Below are 25,656 nucleotides of genomic sequence, written 5' to 3' on the forward strand. Positions count from 1 at the left end.
TCAGTAGGAATAAAAGTCTTTCCTTTTTGGGTTCTTGTGAGATTCAAATGAGATAAAGCATTCAAGCCCTGAGCACAGGGCCTGGCTCACGACTGATGTTGGGTAAAAGCTGCTTGTTCTCCACCTGTCAAATGCAGGCAATGAGAGCGCTGGTTGCCTCACACGGTTATGAAGATCCGTGTTTGGATTGCGTGTGTGGGAATGTTAGGCTGGGCCTCCTTTGCGCAGCCCCAGTTCTAATTTTAAGAGCCAGGAGCCTACTTTTCCTGTTCTGTCGCCCCTTATGAAAGCGGGGCCATCGTCCTCAGAATCTGCCCGGTGCCCCCACGTGCATTCTTTTAAAAGCGACCTCTCACTGTTCTCCCGTTTCCAGGTTTCTGGGTGCCCTTCCGTTTGGAAATCTCTGTCCCACACCAGGCAGGGCGGCCCTGCCGCAGGAGGCACACCCGTCACGCCCACCCCGGGGCCGGCCCTGCCACGGTGCCCGCCGGCGACCTGCCCGGAGAGGCTGGGTCGCGGCGGGACGGGCCAATCAGAAGAAGTTTGGCCCTCTGCAGGTTCCGTCCGCTCACTAGGAGGCGCTGCGGCGGCCGCGGCTGCTCCCAGGGCCGGCGCGGGCTGGAGCGGTCGGGCTGGCGGCTGAGGCTCGTGGCCATGGAGTGGGGTTCGGAGTCGGCAGCCGTGAGGCGGCACCGCGTCGGAGGGGAGCGCCGGGACGGCCCGGCGGCCGCGCCGCAGCCGGGGAGGGAGGCCCCGGCGCAGGAGCCCCCGGCGGACGCGTGCGGCGGTGGCGCGAGGACGCGGAAGCGGAGCGCGGGGGACGGCGGCGGCGTGAGCCGGGGCGCGGGGACTGGGCTGTCTGAGGCGCGCGCCGCGCTGGGGCTGGCGCTCTACCTGCTCGCGCTGCGGGCGCTCGTGCAACTCTCGCTGCAGCAGCTTGTGCTGCGCGGGGCCGCCGGCCGCCACGGGGAGTTCGACGCCCGCCAAGCCAGGTACCCGCCGCTGCCGCTTGGCCCGCGCGTCCCCTGCGGCCCGGGCCCCAGGGCCGCCGCACCTGCGTGCGCCCGCCCCCGCGGGATCGCCCGGGCTCGCCGGCGACGCGCGGCCGCACGTGGGGCGGGGCGACACCGCGCGTCCCTGCCCCGGAGTCCCCGTTTATGGGTCGCGGAGCTTGTCTTCCAGCCGTGAAGGCGGCGGTGCGGTTGTGGGGGAGGGTGTCCCGGCGCGGGGACGGGGTGGGGGGTGCGGATGGCGCTTGCTTGTCCGCCTTCGTTCTGCCCCACTTGCACTTGGAGGGTTGGTAATCGTCCCCCATCTTCTGTAGCAACTTCCACTTTTTACTAGCCTTCCTGCTTTCCAAATGAAATGGGGAATGACATTTTTGTACCTAGGTCGTTTTATAAGCTCGGTTTGGGGGGAGGTGATCACGGGGATAATGCAGTGCTCTTAAGTTCTTGAGGGTCACAGCTCTCACACCTGTAAGCCATGGAGGCTTTTTCTGAAAGACTGCACATTCAAAATGTTATTAACAATTTCAGAGGTTCTCAGATTCCTGGAGCTTGTCCTTGGGCCCTTGATGCGTAAGATTTGGTGTTTTCTTTTTTGTTTTGTTATGTTTTAAAGAAGAGAGACCTTTGAGCATGCTAGGGAAGGTGATTAAAGTCAAAGATACTGACACGCTAAGTATATCAAAGCTCCTGAAGTCATAAGCTAGCAGAGTTTTCAGCAGCCACTGTGTTTTAAAAACTTTTGACTACAAAGTGCTGGAAGCTTATTTTCTTAAGGACTTTCTGGAACACACCTCCCCCACTCCCTTTTTGCCCACTTGGAATGCAGTGAAAAGGCAACACATTTTTTTGTTGTTGTTTGTTTTAGGGGTAGGGTTGGCTTTGGCCTGAATTGAAGTTATTAGTCTAGTGTGCACTGAGAGGGCCGAGTCCATTCTCAACAATCACGGTTTTTCTTTGCTTATTCAACCTCTTGCCTTAATTGTCTTTGCTCATTGGCTTCTGCTGCTTAGAATCAGTAACCCTGCAGCGTGTGGCACAATGAAGCTGGATTCTGTCTGTCCAGCCTTCAGCAGCCACAGGTTTCGAATAGAATCCCTGGGCTTCGTGTGGATTTGATATGGGGATAGGGAGAATTTGGGAGTCGAGTGGGTGGAGAAAACTCTGAAGGGAGGAACTCCCGGGAGGCAAAAGAAAATGGTGGAACCTTACAAGTGATTTTCACAGGGTACCTGAAATAATAAAAGTCAGCCCTTTTTACGTGAGAAGTCAGAGAACTTGTTTGCGCAGGGAGGTGGGAGGGCCCACAGGAAAAAGTGGCCTAGCACTCCTTGTCACCGTCATTCTTTTGGTTGCTTCCAGGGATTATCTTGAACACATAACATCCATTGGCCCCAGGACCACAGGAAGTCCAGAAAATGAAATCGTGACGGTCCGTTACCTTTTGGAACAGATTAAACGGATTGAAGTTCAGAGCAGCAGCGTCCACAGGATTTCAGTAGATGTGCAGCGGCCCACAGGCTCCTTTAGCATTGACTTCTTGGGAGGTTTTACGAGCTACTATGACAACATCACCAACGTCGTGGTGAAGCTGGAGCCCAGGGACGGAGCCCAGCACGCCGTCCTGGCGAACTGTCATTTTGACTCCGTGGCAAACTCGCCAGGTATGGACCTGATCCTTAGTCCTGTCAAAGTTGCACCTCGGGAAGCTCAGAAAGGTTATTAACTCCAAGCTGCTTGGGCAGTTGTTCAAGATAATCAGAAGTATTGCTTAGTTTAAGATCCAGACCCTCACTGTTCGCTCAAGTCCTTTATTTTTTGAACATCAGTGCCAGCAGCCCAGTGATGGGACATGGGATGTTTCTGGTAGGTCACAGCTGCTTTATCAGCAGTGCCAGTCCTTTGTCCCTGAGTCCTGGGGTTAGGTTCTGCCACTTGAAGTGTTTACTCAGCTAGGTGTTGTACGAGGCTTTGGGGATTTGGGATGAAGGAACGGTTTTTGCCTTCAGGGAATGCCGGGTTTGGAGGACAGCTCTCCTAGCAGTGTCTGTCGACCTGTAAAGGGGGGACTTTGGTTCACTGGCGATGCCGTACTCTGAGAGTATCTCATTAATCCATAAATCTTTCTCTGAAAATACTTCGGTGAAATAAGAGTACTTGATGTCTAGGATGGTGCCTGACACGATAAATACTTGTAGAATGAATGAGAATTCCCTAAATTGGACTCGCATTTTTAAAAATAAGATTCATGAGAGACACGTTTTCAGTAGTTAGATTTTAAGTAGGAATGAGGAGAAAACAGTAGCTTTTTGTAGTGGAATCATAGTATCTTACAGCTAGAGGAGCTGAGATGACATCTGCTTAACCCTGTCTTTTGTCTCAGGAGTAAACTTAGCTGATCACCACTGACCAGAGGCAGAGCTGGTACCAGGTGCGGGGGCTTCCAGCCCATCCGTTCTTTGAGCTACATTTAAAGGGAGGAGAGTATCAATGTGTAGTGAATGTTCTTCTTGGCAAACTACCTCACCCCTTCTTTCTTTGCTCGGTTTCTCATCTGTAAAATGGAGATACTAGAGCTTTCATGGCATGAAAAACCTTCCCCCCCCTTTGTTATTTGATAATAACATTTCTGGATTGCTTGAACTTACGGCAGGCTCATATGAACATCCAGAGTTGTACAAAAGATTAAAAAAAACCTGCTTGATACAATGATTCGTACTAGAATATCTTTAATCAGAAAACTTGCCAATTGCGTTTAGAATGTAGCATGCTTTTTCAAGTACCTGTGAACAAATATCTGTTTCGTGAAGTCAGAAATACCTTTGTGTGTGCTTAGGGAAAGAAGTAGTCTCTCATGCCTATTTCAAAGAAGCTATGAATTAAGTGTCCCCCTACGGCCACGGTCACAGTGCTTAAATTCTTGGGTGGGACAGATTAGCAGCATGGTTATTTAAGAGCATTATAAAAGAAAAATGTGTATGCGTGTATCAGAAACGTAGTGCCGGATGTTACAAATTGAATACACGGAGTCTGTGAAGGAGATGATCGTGATTTTGCGGGTCTTTGGAACACATTTTTAATTAAAATTTTATAAGAATATCCCAGCCAACAATTGCAAGGAAATTTCTGTCAATTATAAATGTTCTAGTTGAAAATAAATAAATAGAGCTGAAAAAGACCATCATAAAATAGACCATCACCTATGTCCTTTTAGTGGATGAACTAAGTGAAACATGGAGATATGCACTGTTTTCTTTTCTTTTCTTTTTTTTTTTTTTTTTTTAGTTCTTCTCAGCAGTGTATCTGGAACTTTAGGAACTGATCTACCACTTCGGAGTAATGTTACCCACAGAAAGGCCTTAAATGTCTTTTTGGGTTTGCTGCATGGCCCCAGGGTGTTGGTAGAAGAGAGTGAGTTATTTCAGTGGTGGTTTTAATTTCAGGGTTAATTCTGACTGGAAAGTGATGTTGGCGTACCACTGGCCTTAGAAATGCTGTCCTCTGACTTCCCTTCCCTTTCTGAAAGGGATTTAATCTGGGGCCCCTGGGCGGCTCGGTCGGTTAAGCATCTGACTCTTGATTTCAACTCAGGTCATGAGCTCAAGGTTGTGAGATCGAGCCCCATGTCTGACTCAGCCCTGGGTGTGGAGCCTGCTTGGGATTTTTTCTCTCTCCCTCTGCCCCTCCCCATCTCGCTTGCTCTCTCTCTTTCACTCCCAAAAGAAATAAAAAAAGGGACGTAATCTTCTCTAGTCCCATTCTCTGATGCGAGAGCCATTAAAATAAAGGAAGATAAGTGGGCAGATAAACTTTTTAATCAACCCTAGATATGTTTCTTTCAGTTTTCCTTTCTCTCACTTTGAATAAACATTTTATTGTTTGCTGTTTACATTACAGTAACTCAGTCTGAAAGTTAAAAAAGTCATTTTCTTTGGTTGCCAGAAGGTGTTACTTTTTACTGATAGCTACATAGACTTTCTGCTCCACAGTAATTAGGTAATGATTACTTTGTTTCACTTTGATTAAAAATGCAATCTAGTGATCACTACCAAGAGGGTATGGCTAATTAGTTTCTTGTTGAGTAGGAAGGGGGTCTGGAATTTAACAGTGCCCAAGCAAGCATTTTAGCTGGTTGCAGAGTGTTTCTTAAATTTGTAAAGAGAAGGAACAATTTAACACTGGAGGTGGACCACCATTTTCTTGTAATCCTCATGACACACCTGTGAGGTAACTGTCATTGGCCTTGCCCTCCAGACCAGGAAATTGTAGGGTAAATAACAGCTAGAATTTACTTCCAAGTCTTTCTTGCCCTGAAACCCACGCTGAATTCTGCAGCACCCTGCCTCCCAGTGCGTAAACCCAGAAGTGCTCCTGCCTGGGTCATTGCTGTGTCTTGTTTACTCACACTTGAAACTTTTTAGTATGGAAGATTTCAAATTGTACAAAAACAGAATTGTTTAACCTCCGTGTACCCATCACCCAACTTGAAAGGCCGGGTCTTCTTTTCCCCCCACGCCTGCACCCCTTGGCTATTTTGAAGCAGATCTCAGCTGGACTGATTTCTCTGTATTCCAGTTAGTATCACTGAAAGATAAGGGGTCTTTTTGGACATATTCACGATACCGTGAATTACCTCACCTAAAAAACTTAACAGTAATTCCTTAATATCATCAAATGTCCAGTCAGTTCCTTTACTAAACTCTTACGGTGCTTTTTAAAAAAATCAAGGTATATAAATCTATGAGGTTTCCGAATCAAGAGAGGTGAGGCAGTCTGATGAGGGCCTCCGCTTTCTCGCTGCTGGGAGCAGGGATGCTGTTTAGGTCATTGGTCTCCATTCCTGTGTCTTACTAGATTTGAGGTCTTCTTTGTACTTGTTCATCACATAATCCCTTTCCTCACATAAGCTTTAAAAATGTGACGCCACCCAAAGGGCCCCCGGAAATGTGGGGTGACGCGCAGCTTTATGATAGTGGCAGCAAAGGCACGGTGGCAGCGGGAGATGAGGCAGGAAGTCAGAGACAGCCGTGGCGCTGTTACAGGACGTGGCGCTGTTACAGGACGTGGCGCTGTTACAGGACGTGGCATGAGGAGGGCAGAGCAGACTGCCTTGGGGTGATGAGGGTGCCGCTGTCCAGTATTCACTGAGGTCCCTCCTGCTTGCTGATTCAATAGGTGGGAGTTGAGTGACAGCTCATGGCTGGACACGGTTCCACACACATCCGCAGGCGAGCCGGACGAGGATCCCAGCCGGCTGCTGTTGTCAACCCATGGTGACGCGCACAGCCCTGCTTCTGGTCTCGCAGCCACAGGGGTGCTTTTTTTTTTTTTAAGTAGGCTCCATGCCCAGCATGGAATGCAACGTGGGGCTAGAACTCACGACCCTGAGATCAAGACTTGAGCTGAGATCAGGAGTTGGACAATTAGCAACTCAGCCACACTGTGGTGCTTTCTTGATGAGAAAACCCCATTCCCAGCCGTGACAGTTCATCCTGCAAGAGGTTTGTTGTTGTTGTTGTTGTTGTTGTTGTTTTTAATTTCAAGGATTTTGTTTATTTGACAGAGAGAGCATACCAGCAGTGGGGAGCAGCAGACACAGAGGGAGAAGCAGACTCCCTGCTGAATAGGGAGCCCAATGCGGGGCTCAGTCCCAGGACCCGGAGATCATGCCCTGAGCTGAAGGCAGACGCTTAATGACTGAGCCACCCAGACGCCCTTCAACCTGTAAACATTTTAAAATCTGAGGCGCACTCTCGTTTTCTGATTTAAAGGTGCCAGTGATGATGCGGTTAGCTGCTCAGTGATGCTGGAAGTCCTTCGCGTCTTGTCAGCATCTTCAGAAGCCCTACATCACGCTGTCATATTTCTCTTTAATGGTGCTGAGGAAAATGTCCTGCAGGTGAGATCTTACTCTTTGAAATACTAGATTTGAGTAATAACGAGTATAGTAATAATAGCTCACACCTAATGCATTTCGAGTATTCATTCGTGTAGTCTCATAAAACAGTAGTGTAGCCGGCGATGCTTCACGAACCCCACAGCCACTGTGGACCTGCGCGCAGTGGTTGAGAACTCAGAACAGATCATCTTGTCAGCTTTGTGATTCATGAAAGGGCTTTGTGAGGGCATCATGAGCCGCCCCGTGGGACTCGGGCGTTGCAGAGATGCCTTGAGGCAGGCCCACGAGCACGCGGCTCGTCCTTTCTCCCGTTCGCCTCACGCTTACTGAGGACATTGTTAGCCGCCGCGCGGCAATCAGGCAGCTTCTGTGACGGTGACTTTCCCCTCAGCAGACTGCACGCAGCCGGCATGCATGGAGACAGGGGTACGTGGCTTGAGATACTGCCTTGGAAAAAAATGATAATTTTCCCATCTGCCCCTTATCAACATAGACAGTCTGTCTTTAAAATAAGCAAAATAAAGACTTATATAATTTAAGGTTGTTTAACCTATATTTGTTTTATTTCCTTCTTCTTCAGGCTAGTCATGGCTTCATAACCCAGCACCCCTGGGCCAGCCTGATCCGGGCATTTATTAACCTGGAGGCCGCGGGCGTGGGAGGGAAAGAGCTTGTGTTCCAAACAGGTACGTGAGGCTGTGTGTTACATCTTAATGCAGTTGCAGCTGTTTGAATGCAGTTCTGTTCTTCATGAAAGTGGAAGCTTTTCGGACTTAAGTACCCTCATGAAACGAACATTCTTCATAAGGCATCGGGTAGTTTTACTTTGTTGTTGTTGGCATTTTAACAAGATGATATTAACAGCACCTACCACGTGCATAGCGCTTACCAGGTGCTAAGTGTTGTTCAAAGCATCGTGTATATATTAAGTTGCTTAGTCTTCAGAACAACCTGAGGACTGGGGACTGTAATGACCGTCGTTTCACGCATCAGAAAACCGAGCCAGGAGACATTAAAATGTCCGAGAGGTTTCGTAGTTGGTAAAAGGCACAGTGGGGTGGAACCCTGGCAGCCCAGGCTCACAGCCCTCGCTGGGAACTGCTGACCAGATTGTCACAGAGGGGATGGGCTTTGTTCTATCCATTGTGGCTGATTATGATGTAAATAATGTTAAATGACAACCATTTCATGAATTTAAAATGAGAAAATAAGCTTCTGGTTAAAGGGTTTTAAATTGATAATTGAGTTAATTTGAATGTCACTGGATTCAGTAATACTTCGTCAGCCAGAGAAATATTTTTAATTTTATGAGTAAGCCTTCCCAAGGATAACAAGGTGAGGGTCGTAAGGATAGCAGCCATTACGTTAGTGAGGATCATTTATCACGTTTTTTTAACAGCATTTGAAGTTCTGGGCTTCCTCAGCTCTGCCTTGGGACGTTGCACACCATTTTCCCCAGTGGGTTAGAAATTTGGATAGTGCATTTTAGCCGTACACACAGCATTTGGTAGAAGTTCTGTAATGGGGGCCTGAGATGGGCCAGGAGAAGAGAGTAAGCTGACAGGGGAACTTTTTAGTGCCCTTTACAGGCCCGGGATTGGTTAAGGTGTGCTCAGCACGTCTTTAAACTAAACAGTACCATATTTCAGTATTCTCCTTCCAGCTTAGTTTAGACGTTTACCCTTCAAACTGGATATATGTTTTATGTCAGCTAACCTCTGAGAATCTCAAGGTTGTGAGATGAGAAGAAGGTGCTCCTTTCCTTCTGACTCTGCAACCTCTCTGTTTGCTCTAACGCCTCACCTGACTCGTGAGAAGCTGCCGCTGACATCTGTGGGTCTCCGTAGAGGCCACACTGTGACCGTGCCCTCCGGTTCTGGGGGTCAGTCAGGCTAGGGGGTTACGTGATGGCACAACCCCACGTCAAAGCAAGCGAACAGCAGCAAGAGGAAATTCTGTAAGCAAAGCTGATGCTGTGTCTGTCCTCCAGCGAAATGTCAGGGCTCCGCACGGGCAGGCGTGTGTCCGTCCGTCTTCCCTGGTGGGCGTGCACTCTGTGTTAAGTGCTCGGTCGTTCGCACTGCGCTCCGTACTCCCGGGACCCGGATCAAAACCAGCCCGACGGTGCGGTCTGCCCCTCTCCGGAACTTACTCTGTGCGTCTGTGTGAACGCGTGCATGTTCTGTGAGTACGTGGTGACATAGTTTACACACATGTAGACCAGAGAGGTTAAAACACATGTCCCTGGGGCCAGCTAGATCTAGGTCCAAGGTAATCTCTTCACTGACGCTTACTGAGCACCCTCTTCGCTAGTGTGACTCGCCTGCAGGCCGTGCTCTTTCTACTGAATGTAGATAGTTTGACGTAAGCATGTGCACTTGCACACACTTTAGATGTAATCGTATTATCTGGAAAGATTTAAACTACAGTAACGGTCACTGCTGGCTGGTGGGTGTCACCAGGTGGAGCAGAGGATGGGGCTAAATGTGAAAAGCCATCGCTTAATGAATTTAAAAACAGAATTGTCAGTACTGCTTTACTTACACTCTGTAGTTTTCTGTATTCTTGACATTTTTTCATTGCGTTTGATACCTTAATGATAAAAGCAAAGAACAGACTTGTTAGTAATTAGCAATATACGGTTGGCCCTGGGACAACGCGGGGGTCAGGGGCGCTGATCCCCTGAATGGTTGAAATCTGTGTGTAACTCTTGACTCCCCAAAAACCTAACTACTGTTCTGTACACGGGAAGCCTGACTGATAACGAGCAGTCGATCAACACACATTTTGTATGTTGTGCGTATTGTATAGTGTATTCTTATAATAGAGTGAGCTAGAGAAAAAATGTTATTAGGAAAATCGTAAGAGAAAATACACTTCCAGTATTATACATATTTATTGAAAAAAATCCATGTAAGAATGGACTGGCACAGTTTAAACCCATGTTATTCAAGGGTTAACTGTATATACAATTTTAATGTTTCACTCATTGAAAATAAAATCCTCATACTTCAGAATTAATTTTTTCTGGAGGGGCATCCTACAGAAGATTTGGAGGGAATTTCCCCCCCTTTTCCGAGTTTTTATGCCATGTTTTCCCTCTAGGTTTTGGTAGCTTATTCTTGTGGCTGAACTGCATATGGGACAGCTTCCCTGGCGCATTCTGACATTCCAGCACCTTCCTCAGGCTCTCCCTTCCACGTGCCACTGCCCGCTAAAGCCTGGCGTCCTTGTGGGGCAAGTCAGCGTGGCTTCCACGTGTCACTAAAAGAGGAGAAAGCCTCCAGGATGTTGAGTCCTGCTAGGTTGCCCCATCCTCAGCTTCTTAAACACACGCTTGTACTGCCTGGACATGTCTTGGTTGAAACAGTTTGCACTCGCTGGTGTTCCATTGTCCCTTCAGAGAGAGAGACCTTCCTTCGGGGAGTTTTTAGGGACTGGAATAATCATTACCACCTGACTCTAAAAAGGACCAGGGTGCATAAAGGAATGACTTTATCAGATTAGTGATTTATGTCATGACCCAGTAAGGCTGCTTGAATCATTTGAAGGCGTTATAAAATCCATTATTTTAAAATTTAATCAGATTAGGCCAGTAATAAATGTCCCCTGTGAAAAATTCAACCTCGAGTAGAAGCCCAGAAGCAAAGGGGTCACGGACTCCTTTTCCCTTGTGAAAAATATCATGCCCCCTGTCCTACCCCAGAGCAAACCACGTGAGGGTTTAGTCCCTACTCTTCTGGAATTTTTTTCTGTTCACACATATTGATAGAGTAAGTTAATACATATTACGAAAATGCAATCTCACTCTATTTACTGTTTTATAACCTGCTTGGGATCATGTCTGTTTGAAACAGTACAGCTTTATTGAGGTGTAAGCCACATACCCTGTAATTCACCCATTTAAAGTAAAACTCAGTGGTTTTTAGATCTATTCGCCGAGTTGAGAGTTGAGCGGCCATCACTACAGTCAATTCTAGACTCTTCTCATCACCCCAAAGAGAAGCCGCACACTCAGTGGCTTTTTTCAAGATATGGGATGTTTTCTAAGGTTTATCCATAGATGGAAAGCCCGTGTGAGCACTTCCTTCTCTTTATGACTGAATTACGTTCCATCGTGTGGATAGAGTGCGTTTCGTTGATCCATTCGTCAGTCAGTGGACACGTGGGTAGATTCCACTTTCAGGCTCTCGGGAATAGCGCTGCTGTAGGCACTTGTGTGCAAGTCTGTGTGTGGACATGTGTCTTCCTTTCTTTTGGGTGGATGCCTAGGTCATAGGGTAAATTTATGTTTAACTTTTTAAGAAACTGCCAAACTTTGTAGTCAAGCTTTATTTCAACAGAAATGTAAATTCAGATGACGGTAAATTTTTAAATTTTTTTTTGTAATGAATTTGTTACACTTCAGATTTGCAGGAAGTAAGTAGAACGCTGCCCGGAGCCGGTGGGGCAGGCAGTGCCGTGCAGCTGGTGGAGTGCAGGCTGATGCCGTTCTGGGCACTTTGGCAATAGGTACCGCTTGAAATAGCGCGCAGACCCTTCAGTCCGCCACAGCCACTGGTAGGAATTTATCCCACAGAAGTCACTGTACACGGGCATGTCGATCCAAGTACCGCATAGTCTCCTCGGCTTCTTTATAAGACTGACAAATTGAGGGTACCTTCCAGGTCCATGCACAGGAGACTGGTTATATTCATGGTGACCTAAACATTTTTCCCTCTTCCGACCACTGCTCATCTCTCTGTGCCCAGCTTTCGCCACATTCTTCAGGAGTGGAATTCCTTGTTTTACTTGGCTCCCTCTGCACCCAGCACAGGCTCCAGCCAGGCACCCCGAGGTCAGATCCCAGCCATAGCACGCGCCCTCAGCGAGCCACCGTGAACCAGTCGCACAACTGCTTCTGCTTTCGTTCCTCATCTCTAACACTGGGATAGTGTTAGTACCCACCTCTTAAATTAGTAACCACTGAGTAAAACCCTCGGTTCTGTAATTTCTCATGTGAGGGCTCCCTTCGCCTTGTTTGTATTATGGGGCATAGCTCACTCAGGAGCTGACTAACTTGCACCAGCCCAGTCTCTCCAGACTTCCTTTTTGTACCAGAACTTGACCTGCAGGCCCCAGCGGGCGATCAGGGAGAGGCTAGAGCTGGGCTGGAGTGCTCACATGCAGTAGGCGGATCTCCAAGGCCTTAAAGGCCAGGTAGCAGATATTTAAAACTGTACTTTCTTGCCTGCTGATGGGTCTTACCTTTTTTTTTTTTAATTTATTTTATTTGAGAGCGAGAGAGTGTGTGCCCATGAGTCGGGGGCGGGGAGTAGAGGCACAGGGAGAAGCACACTCCCCACTGAGCAGGGAGCCTGACGCTGGGTTCGATCCCAGGATCATGACCCGAACTGAAGGCAGATGCTTAGCTGACGGAGCCACCCAGGCGCCCTGGTCTTACCTTTTTCACAAGTATTAACATTTTAAGTGTCTTCATTTTGTCTTTTATTGTAAAAGAAAAACAGCTCTGCGTGGTCAGCCTGATGAATTTTTACAAACAATATAATCATGTAACCAGAACCCAGATCAAGACTGAGTATTGCCCGCACTGCAGGGTCCTTCTGAGGCCCTTCCCAGCCGTCCTCCCCTGAAAGGTTACTGCTGGCCCGACTTACGTCTTGACAGATTAAATTTGAACTTCCTATAAATTGACTCCCACTGTTTTCTTTTGTGTATGACTTCTTTTTTACTCAACACCATGTCTGTAAGATTCATCTGTCTTGTGTTTAGCAGGACTTCATTCTTTTTTATTGCTGAATACTATTCCATTGACAAGACTATTCATTCTACTGGTGTTCGATTGTTCATAGATTTTGGCTTTTATGAGGGGTGCTGATATGAATGTTCTCGTAAATGTCTTCTGGTACTCGTGTCTGTGATGACACACTTCCAAGTAGAGTTAGTGAGTCATAACGTGCATATGTTCAGCTTTGGTAGATACTTTTGGTAGATAACTGCCATACCTGGATGTGAAAACCCTAAATAAAATATTAGCAAACCGAATCCAGCAATATGTGTGTGTGTATGAACGTGCACATATATATATATATATATATATGTGCACGTTCATACCAAAAAGATACCGTTTTCCAGCTGAGTTGAGCTTATTCCAGGAATACGAGATGTGTTTTCCCTGTTTCAGGTGTTTAGCAAAACGATTCAATATTTGTATATATTTCAAAATGATCGCCACAATAGGTCTAGTTAATATCCATCATCAGAGTTACAAAGTATTTTTTCTTGTGATGAGAACCTTTAAGACCCACTCTTTCAGCAACTCTGCAGCACGTAGCACAGGGCTATCAAGTGTAGTCAGCGTGCCGTACATTCCATCCCCAGGACTTATGTATCTATTTATCTATTTATAAATGAAGATTTTAGTTTTAAGTAATCCCTGCCCCCCAGTATGGGGCTGGAACTTAGAGTTGCACGTTCCACCGACTGAGCCAGCCGGGCACCCCGAGACTTACTTAGTTTTTAACTGCAAGTTTGTACCTTTCAATCACTTTCACCCGTTTCAGCCACCCCCCAGCCCCCACCTCTGGCAGCTATCAGTCTGTTCTCCGTATCTCTGAGTTTGGGTTTTTGTTTTCTTTTGTTTAGATTTCGCATATAAGTGAGATCCTATGGTATTTCTTTTTCTCTGTGTGACTTACTTAGCATAATGCCCTCAAGGTCTATCCATGCTGTTGCAAATTTGGCAAGATTTCCTCTTTTTTTAAAGGGTGAATATTCCATTGTGTATATATACACCACATCTTCTCTATCCATTCATCCACTGATGGACACTTAGGTTGTTTCCATATCCTGGCTGTTGTGGATAATGCTTCAGTGTGCACGGGGCTGCCTGCTGGTTTCCGCGGTGGCTGCTCCAGTTTACGGTACCACCAGCGGTGCACAAGGGGTCCCTTTTCCCCACATCTTCACCAACACTTTATTTCTTGTCTTCTGGAAAAAGCCATTCTAACAGGTGTGCGGTGATACCTCATTGTGGTTTTGATTTGCATTTCCCTGGTGATGAGTGTTGCTGAGCCCCTTTTTGTGTACCCATTGTCTGTCTGGACGTCTTATTTGGAAAAATGTCTATTCAAATCTTCTGTCCTTTTTTTTAATTGGATTTTTTGTTGTTGCTATTGAGTTATATGAACTCTTTATGTATTTTGGATATCAATCCTTTATCAGATATATGATTTGCAAATATTTTCTCCAGGTTGCCTTTTAATTTTGTTGATAGTTTCCTTTGCCGTAAAAAAGCTTTTTAGCTTGATGTATTCGCACATACTTGTTTTAACTTTTGTTGCCTTTGCTTTTGGTGTGAAATCCAAAAAATCATTGCCAAGACTGATGTCAAGGAGCTTATTACTACCCACATTTTCTTCTAGGAGGTTTATAGTTTCAGGTTTTATGGTTTCAAATCTTTAATCCATTTTGAGTTAATTTTTGTGTGTGATGTAATTTCACATTGCATTCTTTTAGTTTTCCCAATACCATTTATTGAAGAGATTGTCCTTTCCCATTGTATATTCTTGGTTTCACATAAATTAACTGAACATGTATGTGTGGGTTTATTTCTGGGCTTTCTATTCTGTTCCATTGATGTATGTTTTTATGCCAGTACCGTACTATTTTGATTACGATAGCTTTGTAACATAGCCTGAAATCGGGGAGTGTGGTGCCCCCCAGCTTTGTTCTTTCTCAGGATTGCTTTGGCTATTCATGATCTTTTGTGCTTCCACACAAATTTTAGAATTGTTTGTTCTATTTCATGAAAAATGCCATTGGAATTTTGATAGGGATTGCCCTGAATCTGATATTGTTCTGGGCAGTATGTACATTTTAACAATATTGGTTCTCCTAGTCCATGAACATGGAATATCTTTCCATGTATTTGTGTCTTCACTTCGTCTCATCCGTGTCTTACAGTTTTCAGAGGACAGGTCTTTGACGTCCTTGGTTAAGTTTGTTCCTAGGTATTTTATTTTGGTGCAATTGTAAATGGGATTGTTTTCTTAATTTCTCTGACAGTTCATTATTAATGTATAGAAATTAACTGATTTTTGTCTATGGATTTTATATCCTGCAACTTTATGAATGGTTAGATGAAGATGGGTTAATATTTGAAAATCAATCTATGTATTTTACCACATTACCATAATAAAGGAGAAAAACCATCTCAGCTGATAATCTCAACATAATCATCTAAGGAAATAAAGAACAAGGATATGTTCCTTCATAACAGTACATATATGACACAAAATACGACATTAATATAAAACTATTTAATGTTTTTTGATTTTCTTTCCAGTTGTTCCAATAATGACATAGTTGTTTTTGTTTTTAATCAGAGTTCCAGTCCAGGAACATACAGCATTTGATTGTCATGTTTTATTAGACCTATCACAGTGATTATGTAACACACACGTAAAAGGTTATAAGATGAAAAACTTAATCATGGTAGGTGAGTATGTCTGTACCCCCGTGGATGGAAGGAGCTAGACACATGTCCCACTTCCCGTGGGCTCTTGCCTGCCCCTTCTCAGATACAGCTCCCTCCCTCTCGCCCCAGAGTGCCCCATAAACAGCTCCTGCTGTTTATGATACTCTCCTTTCTGGTTTAGGTTTACCCATTTTTCAGTATGGTTTTCATATTTTAATAGGATAATTTTGGTTATTAACATCTAATTGTCACAGTATTTTAATAATAGCATCTTGACATGATTTGGTTTGATAATCACCACCGTTCTTTCACATCTGTGTTCTCGGTGTCCCACGTCGGGAGGCTTGTCCTGTGTCTGAGCACCAGTGAGGACAGTGGCTTCTGGTCATCTGATGATGGTATTTGCCAGGTTTTTCTACTTTGTGAAGTTACTGTTTTCCCCTTGTAATAGGTGCTCTGGCACGGAGCACACGCCCCCTTTCTCATGAGGCTTTTGATCCTGGAGTCAGCAGACACGATGATTCTGGATTTTTACTGTGGAGTTAGCCTGGTGTTGAGTGTTGTGGCTTCATCTTTCCATCCATAGCTAATAGTTGGAATTTTGCTCAAAGGAAAGCTTCCCCTTCTCCCTCGTCTGTGTATTTATTTCCACGTGTCATGTGTTTTCTGTGTTGTGTTGCTGTCGTCCTGATGCGGGAGTTGTCTCCAGTTAGGCCAGCGGTAGCCCCCTCACTGGTGCTTGCGTACCTCGGATGTGTTTCTCACACCCCGGCATGAGGTGTACGAGGACGCTTGTACTGTCCTCGCCCCGGGTCTGCGATTAGCCATTCCCTAAGGAGACCTGGCCATTTTAGTGGATGATGGGATTCCGAAGCAAGGTCTTATTGCTAGGTGTGTTTTCTTCTTTGTATTTATCCTCTTTGGGGTTTGTAGAACTTTGTGAATTCATAGCTTGATGTTTTCTATGACTTTTGGAAAATTATTGGCCATTATTTCTTCAAAACATTGCTTCTGCTCCATTCTGTGTCCTCTTTCTCTGGGACTACCGTGCCCCATATGTCTCTGACACACATTTCTATATTTAACATCCTTTTTTCTTTCTATGCTCCAATCCAGTTGCTCTATAATCCTTTCTTCTACTGTGTTAAACCTTGGAGTAAACCATCCATTAAAGTTCTTACTCTCAGTTTTTATAGGGTTTCCACTGGACTCTTTGGTAAAATTCTTGCTGTGTTCTTAAAATCCGTATCTGGTGACTCTCGTATCTGGGTCTCCTGGGTATTGGTTCTGCGGTGTCTCTCCATCCCTTCCCCTTTATGATCATCATTTCAGTAGGAAAGCAATTTGGTTATTTGTTTATAAAGTTGTAAAAATGTTAATATTTTTAGATTCCCTGAAATACAATGACTTGATCTGCCCACATAAGTCAACTTTTTGGGAAATTTTGTTGTAAGAAACAATCTCTGAATCCCAGTGATTACAACAGCAAAGGGTTATTTCTCCCTCGTGACATTTATGTTCCCGACTTGCCACAGTTCAGTTCCATGGTGGTTTTGTTTCACGTGTGTCATTCGTTCTGGGACCCAGGCTGAAGGAGAAGCCGCCATCAGGGAGGGAGGGACCATGTGATGGACCCCCAGCGTCTTCTCGGTTGCAGTTCCCGTGTCTCCCGTTCACAGTCTGTTGGCCAAAGCAGTTCCCAGGGCCACACCTGCAGTGAATGGGCTGGGCCAATGGAAGTGCTCCTTCCACAGGGCCGCACGACAAGTGAATAATTGGGAACAATAATACAGTTTATCTCATTATCCCAAAGAAAACTCTTCCACATTTGACAAAGCCATATATGCATAAAGATGTTATTGCAGAAATATTAATAATGATAAAAAGTATATAAACAATAATATGGAACTTCTGGTATTTTCGGTGAAAAGTTTTACAGTTATTAAAATGATCATTGTAATAGCTGGTGACTTAGGAAAATGTGTTCAGTCTGTTAAGGCACAACGTAGACGCTGCGTGCCCTGAGTCTGGCTGTGCACACACAGCCGTACGTGTGCACAACGACTGAAGATGTAAAGATGAAGAAGACCGTTGTCTTAGGATGGTGGACTTTTGGGTAGTTCTTCATTTTTAATCTTAAACTTTTTATAGTGCTGTTATTTTATAATTAAAAATAATTTTGTTTTCTGAAAGGTGATTTCTCATTCTTTAATATACATTTATCAGAAAAATGTTAGGACAGAAAAAAGATGAAAAAATTGAACTTTAGACCTGGGTCCCCAGACCACAGCAATGACTGTTCCTGCTGTGTTAGAAACAGGACCGCGTCACCTTGTGCTGTGTTCTCCTGTTTCCTTCTAGGTCCCGAAAACCCATGGCTGGTCCAGGCATATGTTTCCGCCGCTAAACACCCGTTTGCTTCCGTGGTGGCTCAGGAGGTTTTTCAGAGTGGAATCATTCCTTCAGATACCGACTTCCGCATCTACAGGGATTTTGGGAACATTCCAGGTATCTTGTGGATTATCGTGGCTGTAGTGCGATAGCGCTTAACTGGAAGCGAATTTTACTTGTTTGCAAGACTGTGAGCAGACAGCATCCTGAGAGCGCGCTGTGTGTGAGAGCTGTGTATTCTGAGTCACTGAAACGGATTTCCTGATACCTTCCTTTTCTTTTAAACTCTGGTCTGATTTAAACGCTTGCCTTTTCTAGAACATGTCGTCCTGCCCCTCACGGTGGCAGGGTAGGGACGGCTGGTCAGCACTTCGTTCCCCCCGGAGGTGGCAGATCTTTGGGGGTCTTTGGTTCTGTGGTTGTCTTGCTTTGCCAGCTCCCTGGCGGCGTGTACAGCCAAGTTGAAGTTAGAGTCTGGCTCTGGCCCGGCAGGGCTGTGGCTGGTGAACTTCCCGCGGCCTCCGGAGCTCCGTGTTCCTGCCCCTTGCTGTGTGGCTCGTCACGTCTCCCTGATGTGTGAACGGGCTCGGACGTTCCGCAGCTCCAGGTTCTGTAGGACATTCGGAAATGTGACAAAGCAGTCATGCCGCTGCTTTGACATTTTGTCTTTTAGGAATTTAATATGTTAAACAAGCCTAAAGAAAGATTGTTCGTTAGAGCAAAATGACGTTGTGTTTTTTTCTGTGTGTCTTAGGAATTGACTTAGCTTTTATTGAGAATGGATACATTTATCACACCAAGTATGACACGGCGGACAGAATTCTCACAGATTCCATTCAGAGAGCAGGTCGGTATTCAAATGTAGACTCTTGATCTATGTTAGGAGGGACTATCAGGGCTGACCCCCAAACCTATAAATATCCTGTGGACGGTGCTTTAGGGATGCAGCGTGTGGTGTGCGTGAGCTGGGTGGGGCTTCGGAGTCAGAGAGATGAGGGCTCGAATTTTAGCCTTGAAGTCTAGGTTAGCCATTAAGAACGTAAGACTGTTCATTGTGAGGCACTGGAAAGAGAGCGGGCCCAGGATTAACGCTAGGGTTGCTGAGCAATGAGCGTGTAGCCAGAATGGAAGCCAGATGTTAGAGGGGGTGCAGGCACATGTTAGGGCAGCTTGGTTGGGTGTAAAAGTTACATCAGTCCAGGCTCAGTGGTGAGGGCAGGTGAGGGGTTACTGAACAGGTGTCAGGACAACACAGGGGCCAGGGGTTAACGTGCTTTCCAGAGAAGTCTGGAGTAGTCAGGGGAGGGGAGTCTGATAAGGAACCCTAATGGAAGAGTTGATAGGATTTGGCCCCATGCAGAAGAGAAGGATGCTCCAGGCCAGAGCAGAGCGTGGGTAGGTGTGTGCGTGTGTGTGTGTGTGTGTGTGTGTGTGTGTATTGCTGAGTAGTGTCAGACTACGGTCTGGGTGGAACTCGTACAAGAGCTGAGCAGTTGGAAGGAAGGGACAAATCAGGTGGCCGGTGGCGGAGATGGCTGTGAAGTCTAAGGCCCCAGCTGGCTGGGGAAAGACAGTGCCATTGACCCTAATGGGGACACGGGAAGGTGACGGCAGAGCAGTCGTGAAGAAGGGAAGGAGGCCTTCCGCTCCGTCAGACAGAGAGGAGTCTGTGGACTGACCGGATGGAAGTACCCACGTGGTGTTAGAGCTCTTGGCAGAACTGGGAATATGGGTTTGGGAATCAGAGGCATCGAGACAACCATAGAAGCGTGGGGGATGGGAATGGGCTTTGGAAGAGTGAAGCAAAGGTAGAGGACTCAACCTGAGCTTTTGGGGAAACACATCTGCAGGCAGGTGGAGAAGCCAGTGACAGAAATGGCACGATAAGAGTGTGGCGTCTCGGGGGAAGCAGAGAAGTCAGGGGTGGGATGAGCACGGCGGACGCACCCCAGTCGCTCATGGCTCCTTCCCGCTCCTGCATTGAAGTCCAGACTCGTTCGGTCCGTGCTGGAGCAGTGCAGACCTATGGTGTGCCCGGCTCTGCCTGCCAGGGACTCTCCCGCTCCCCAGCTTTGCGGCTGAGGACTCCTGGTTCCGACGTGTGCTGTGTTGTATCGGGGAAGTCCCCCCGGCTTTCAGCTCCACGCTCTGGCCGTGCGGGCTGTCTCCCTGTCATGCTGGCTCCCGTTCCTCTGCCCTGAGCAGTGTGGACAGACGTGCTTTGTATAGGAGTGCTTAGGTAGAAACGCCTCCCTAACTTCTCAGCCTCCGGTGGCCGCCCGTGGTGTGGTCCCAGGGGCCGCTCCTGCTGCTCCGTATTAGTGTTCGAAACCGCGGTACAGTTGACGTTCCTGTTCCTAACACGATGTAACAGTGCGTTCGGTGTCTACGAGCTTCCTGAGGGCCTTGTGTCCCAGCACCGAACTTCCGTTCTCTAGAGCGGTATTTAAGGTATATGTTAAATGGATGGACTAGGAAACAGTCTTTGCGTTTGTCAACAGCGAGGAAGGAATGATCAGAGAGCAGTTCTCATGCGAGGGAGAGGATGAAGGCCAGTTGGCTGAGTGTCTACACGGAGAGGAGACTGGGTGCACGGGCCTGCTCTGAGATATTTTGAGAGAATGGTGGGGAGAGAGGGGTGGTGGAAAGCTCTTCCTGTTTGCATTCCGTCCGTTATGTCCTCACTCACAGTGCGCATGGTTTATTCACCTCCATTATCTTTCTCTTCTTTACTAACAGGTGACAACATTTTAGCGGTTCTTAAATATCTAGCTACGTCTGATATGTTGCCTTCTTCCTCTAAGTATCGACATGGAAACATGGTCTTCTTCGACGTGCTTGGCCTGTTTGTCATCGCCTACCCCTCTCGCGTCGGCTCGATAATTAACTCGGTGGTGGTGATGGCCGTCGTGTTGTACCTGGGCAAAAAGCTGTTGCAGCCCAAACACAAGAGTAAGTATTTTCCTCTAAAACTGCAGTGCTGGCCTGCGTATAGGAATTTGCCTGAAGTTTTTCGAGTCCGTTTGCCTCCATCTTTTCAAGAAGTCTAAAACCTTAAAGAAACATAACCTCTGATAGATATTGTAAGCAATTTCTAAGAGAACATCAGATGAAGGTGCTCGTTACAGTTCTGCTCTTAGCACAGCGGAATCTGTGCTTACGTCGCAGGGGTTTATAAGGTTTGTAAGATGACCGTTGGCGGAAATCCCATGGGCCCGCGCAACAGACCAGCGGTTAGGGCACTGTCCTGACGTCTGACCCAACCGCTTTGGGTTAAATCGGTTTCCTTCTGCTCGGGACGTTGCGTGGTGCAGGCTGGTGTGCGTCCTTACAAGATGGCAGGTGCGGCGGCAGACCGCCCCGGCGACTTGGCCGCGCTCCTCCTCCTGCATCAGCTTCCTGGCAGGATTCTGTGTGCAGCTCTGCCTTCCATTCTTGCCGATATCTTGATACACAGTGTCCCGAAGGTGCTGAAGATGAAAGCGGAACCGCGGGACTTCCGTCTCCCAGTCTTTAGTGCCCACAGGCTCTCGGCAAATGTTATTTGAATATTATTCGTTGTTCAAGCTTTTAACAAACCTGACCCTGGGACATTTCAGTACTTTGCAGTGACAGTGCTGAATTCCTTGTTTTACCGTTTGCCCCTTGAACTCTACCGCCTGGCGTGAGGTTGATGTGGGAAAGTGGGTGACCTCTGCTTTGTGTTTTGTCTGCAGTAGCTGGTAACTACATGAAGGACTTCTTCTGTGCACTTGGCATCACTCTCATAAGCTGGTTCACATGCCTGGTCACCGTGCTCATCCTGGCAGTGTTCGTCTCTCTGATCGGACAGTCCCTGTCGTGGTATAACCACTTCTATGTCTCCGTCTGTCTGTACGGAACTGCAGCCGTGGCCAAAATAATACTCATCCATACCCTCGCAAAAAAATTTTATTACGTGGTGAGTGTGAGGCCTGTTTATGGATTTCTTTTTGCTGCCTCCAAGGATGGAAGACAGATTCCGGTGGGATTTGTCGTTGGCTTTCTGAGCCAGCAAACGTTGTTTGGCACAATGATAGAAAACTGGCTCCAGAACCGTGTTAATTTTCTGGAAGGCATCTTCAGAGGGTTTGGAGGCCTCCCGTGTGCTGCAGAGCTCTCGGTGTTTGGATGCTCGTCTCTGCCTCTGCGGAATCTTGCACGAGGTCACTCGTTACCGGGGGGGACCCACTGTCCCCCGTGCTCGGGCAGCTCTGGCACGTGGCGTGGATACATGGGAGGCATTTGCTGCCCTTTGAGCTACACATAGACTTTTCTCTCCAGTTCCCTTCCCTTAGTCCATGTGTCGTTGATGTGGACTCTGACAGCATGCGGCTGTGGCAAGGGGGTGGGAGACACTCTGCTGGGGGAACATGGGGAAAGGGAGAGAAGGTTCCAGAATGATTGGTGCTGATGTAGGGAATATTGCCATATTGTTAGGGTTTCCACTGTATACGTTCATTTGGTAAACATAAAAGTGGAAATTAGGGTTACAGAGTAACAGGACTCACAGTAAACTACAGTGACAGAGTGACCCGTGGTTTCTGAAGATTTTCTAAACGAGTTAAAGGGAAAATCTTTCTCAGTTCTGTTACTTATTTTCAAGACAGCCAACACACACCTGTTTTTGTTTGCCCTGCTGGGGGTTAGCATGGACACAGGAGATGGTGATCCAGATCCTTCCACGGGGATCTCTGGTGTCTGAACCTTGGTCTCTGTTTCAGTTCATGTCAGCATGTGCTCTGAGGAGCACTTCCTTGTTAACAGGCCCTAGTGAAGAAAGGTTCTTTGAAATTAGCCATCTGTTTATGGATGAGCTAATACTTGTCTCTTAGTGGCTTCAGTTTCTAAAAAGATGATGCCGTGGGGCTCAAGTTCACATGCTTATTCTTAGTGCAGCAGTGTGTTAGCAGACCGTGAGGGGTGGTGGGGAGTGTGGCAGGGGAGCAGGAGACAGATACCTATTAGTCAAGTTCCAGTTACTTTGACTAATTTCAGTTGTCTGATCATAAAATGGGGGCTGAATACACCACCGGAAGGATAGTGTGTTTCATTTCACAAATAAGAGCGGCGGGGCGGGGGGAGGGCTGCCACTGTGCCGAGGCCAGTGGTACAGAGATTCATCAGGGTGTGGTCTCCTCCTTTGAGGGGCTCACAGCTTCATCTGGGGTAACGGCCCATGGGGATGAGCAGACAGACTGGTGTGTTCATGGCGCTGCAGGACCACAGGTGTGGAAGTCGGGAAAGCTTTGTGAAGGAGGCGGGGACACTGAAACTTTTTTTTTTTTTTTTTTTTTTTTAAGATTTTATTTATTTATTTGACAGAGATAGAGACAGCCAGCGAGAGAGGGAACACAAGCAGGGGGAGTGGGAGAGGAAGAAGCAGGCTCATAGCGGAAGAGCCTGATGTGGGGCTCGATCCCATAACGCCGGGATCACGCCCTGAGCCGAAGGCAGACGCTTAACCGCTGTACCACCCAGGCGCCCCTGAAACTGGGTTTTTGAAGCCTGAGTACAAGGGTGACAGCAGGGTGACGGGCGGTCAGAGGTGGGAGAGCACAAGATGCATTTGGGTCACAGCCAAGAAGGTCAGTGTGGTGAGGACGAGGGTGATAACTGCACAGCACGTGGCCAGGTAGGCCAGCGTGAGGCTGCAGGGTTCTGAGAATCAGGGAGGCCGCTGTGAACCTTTTCCGAGCAGGACGGTGAGCGGTGAGCGAGCGGACGGAGATGCAGGAGGCGGTGTGGGGAATGGCCATGGGCGCGCCTGGCCGGGAGCGGAGGCCGGGAGAGGGGAACTGGGTCCCAGGGGCGTCTGTGTGACCTTTGGCCACAGTTTGGGGGTTTAAGGTATGGTCGGCGCTGCTGACACCTGTGGTTTTAAACATCCGAGTGGTACTCTTCCGGTAGAGTCCTGAGAATTATTTTGTTTTCCGTTACTTTGAAAGACCGCATGTCTCCATGCTGTGGTGACCATCAAAGTGTGTCACAGCAATGGCCCTTCATGTCCAAGGAGGTTTGTCAGAGGAGCCTGGACAGGCTTTGGAAACACGCTACTGAAAGCGTTTGGAGCTCTCGAAGGACCCCCTGGGGCCTGGGCTCTTCCGCTGTGGGTGCCGGCACTGAAATCACCTTCATGTCCGCGTGAGCAGAGCCGCAGGCCAGCTGTCCTCTGACGGACTCGGGGGCTGTGCGGGCGTCCGCAGACTCCGAGGCCCAAGGGTAGGGGTAAGAGTGACGAATGCGAAAGCTGCAGGAATCCGGGGCGGGGGCAGAGCTGCGCCATGCGGAGCGGTGGAGAAGACTCGGGAATCCAGCCAGACCCTGTGGCGGGCTCCGGAGGGGCTGCGGGTGGCATTGCAGCAGCTGAGCTGCTCTGAACAGGCCCTTTCTCGCCTTGGCTTGAAGTTGTTTGGGGACTGCATAAATAGACGAGCTTACAGGCGTCAGTGTTTTAGGAGAGTGCTTTCTTCCATTTTAGAACATTTCCGAGGGTTACTTTGAGCCGGCGGAGGAAGAGCCCAGGCTGCACGGGAGCCAGGCAGTTTTTACCCCATCTGAGTAAATGCCCCTCCCGGGGGCAGCCATCCTGACAGGAGGCAGCGTCGTGAGCACTTCCTTAAAGTTTAAGATCACACGTAGCGCTTCTGAGCAATGGCAGTGACACTGCGATAGAGATCTTGGGGACTGGCCCCCGCGTGAGACTGCTGGTGTATTTCTCTTTCTTTCAGAACGCCAGTGACCGGTATCTGGGTGAAGTCTTCTTCGACACCTCGCTGTGTGTGCACTGCGTTTCCCTCGTGGCTCTCACGTATCGAGGACTGTGCTCGGCGTTTATCAGTGCCGTCTGGGTGGCCTTTCCCTTGCTCACAAAGCTTTGTGTGCACAAAGACTTTAAGCAGCACGGTAGGGTGTTTGTGGTTTTGATGCAAATGGGAAAACACCTTCAAATGCTAAAGACAAGACTTGCAGGGATGATTTCTTTTCTTTTTCTTTTTTTTTTTTTGGTCTTTGGGGGTAGGCTTTCAAGATCTTTGCTGTTTGTATTTTTTAACATTCAGATCACAGAGACTTTCATCCTATAGCTCACACTCCGTGCCAAGCTCACGTTTACGAACACTTAGCTAACGTATTACGTGGTCTGTTGTCTTCTCACCTGTATTGTATTGTCCGTGAGTGAACGTGTCTGTCTCGTGCACACCAGTACTAAAACAGCGGGATCTCACTGTAGAATTTCAGAGATGTGTGTTTTCTTTCTCTTTGTCCCTAGGTGCCCAAGGAAGATTTATTGCCTTTTACCTTTTGGGGATGTTTGTTCCTTATCTTTACGCGTCGTACCTCATCTGGGCGGTTTTCGAGATGTTTACCCCCATCCTTGGGAGGAGTGGTTCGGAAATCCCACCCGACGTCGTGCTGGCGTCCATTCTGGCTGGTTGTACGATGATCCTCTCTTCCTATTTTGTAAGGAAAAAATTTAATAATTTGTTTCTTCTTTCTTCATTTGTTATGTAAATATGTGATGAGTTTAGCTATAGATGGTCAAATAGCATCGCTTATATACTTTACTGAGAACCATCTACGCACAAGAAATGGGGAATGTGTGTGCAGAATGTGGGTTTGGTGGTAAAAAGATGTGACATGGGTTTGTTTGGTTTTTGACCTCCTTGTCTTCCCAAGTCCTCTGGTTATATCTCTTCCCAGCTTTCAGACTACCTGAATGTGAATTTGTAGAGTGCACACCAAGTAAGAGCTGGTAGAGACTGCTTAGTGGTGGATTTTTTTTTTTTTTTGAAAGATTTTATTTATTTATTCGACAGAGATAGAGACAGCCAGCGAGAGAGGGAACACAAGCAGGGGGAGTG

The 25,656-nt window shown here is 47.2% G+C and overlaps 1 protein-coding gene across 1 annotated transcript in view; it reads left to right on the forward strand.

The window, feature by feature from the left end:
* The first annotated feature begins 570 nt into the window (after positions 1-570).
* ERMP1 (endoplasmic reticulum metallopeptidase 1) overlaps positions 571-25,656 on the forward strand; it is a 44,226-nt gene continuing 19,140 nt past the window's right edge. Inside the window, exons 1-10 of the mRNA XM_026519225.4 lie at positions 571-992; positions 2,370-2,671; positions 6,779-6,906; positions 7,487-7,592; positions 17,747-17,893; positions 18,531-18,623; positions 20,516-20,728; positions 21,493-21,716; positions 24,526-24,700; positions 25,065-25,255. Coding sequence (XP_026375010.2) covers positions 655-992; positions 2,370-2,671; positions 6,779-6,906; positions 7,487-7,592; positions 17,747-17,893; positions 18,531-18,623; positions 20,516-20,728; positions 21,493-21,716; positions 24,526-24,700; positions 25,065-25,255 — 1,917 coding nt within the window. The 5' untranslated portion in view covers positions 571-654. The remainder of the gene's footprint in view (positions 993-2,369; positions 2,672-6,778; positions 6,907-7,486; positions 7,593-17,746; positions 17,894-18,530; positions 18,624-20,515; positions 20,729-21,492; positions 21,717-24,525; positions 24,701-25,064; positions 25,256-25,656) is intronic.

The sequence above is a fragment of the Ursus arctos genome, unplaced genomic scaffold (genome assembly GCF_023065955.2).
Source record: "Ursus arctos isolate Adak ecotype North America unplaced genomic scaffold, UrsArc2.0 scaffold_33, whole genome shotgun sequence".
In the NCBI taxonomy this organism is placed as follows: domain Eukaryota; kingdom Metazoa; phylum Chordata; class Mammalia; order Carnivora; family Ursidae; genus Ursus; species Ursus arctos.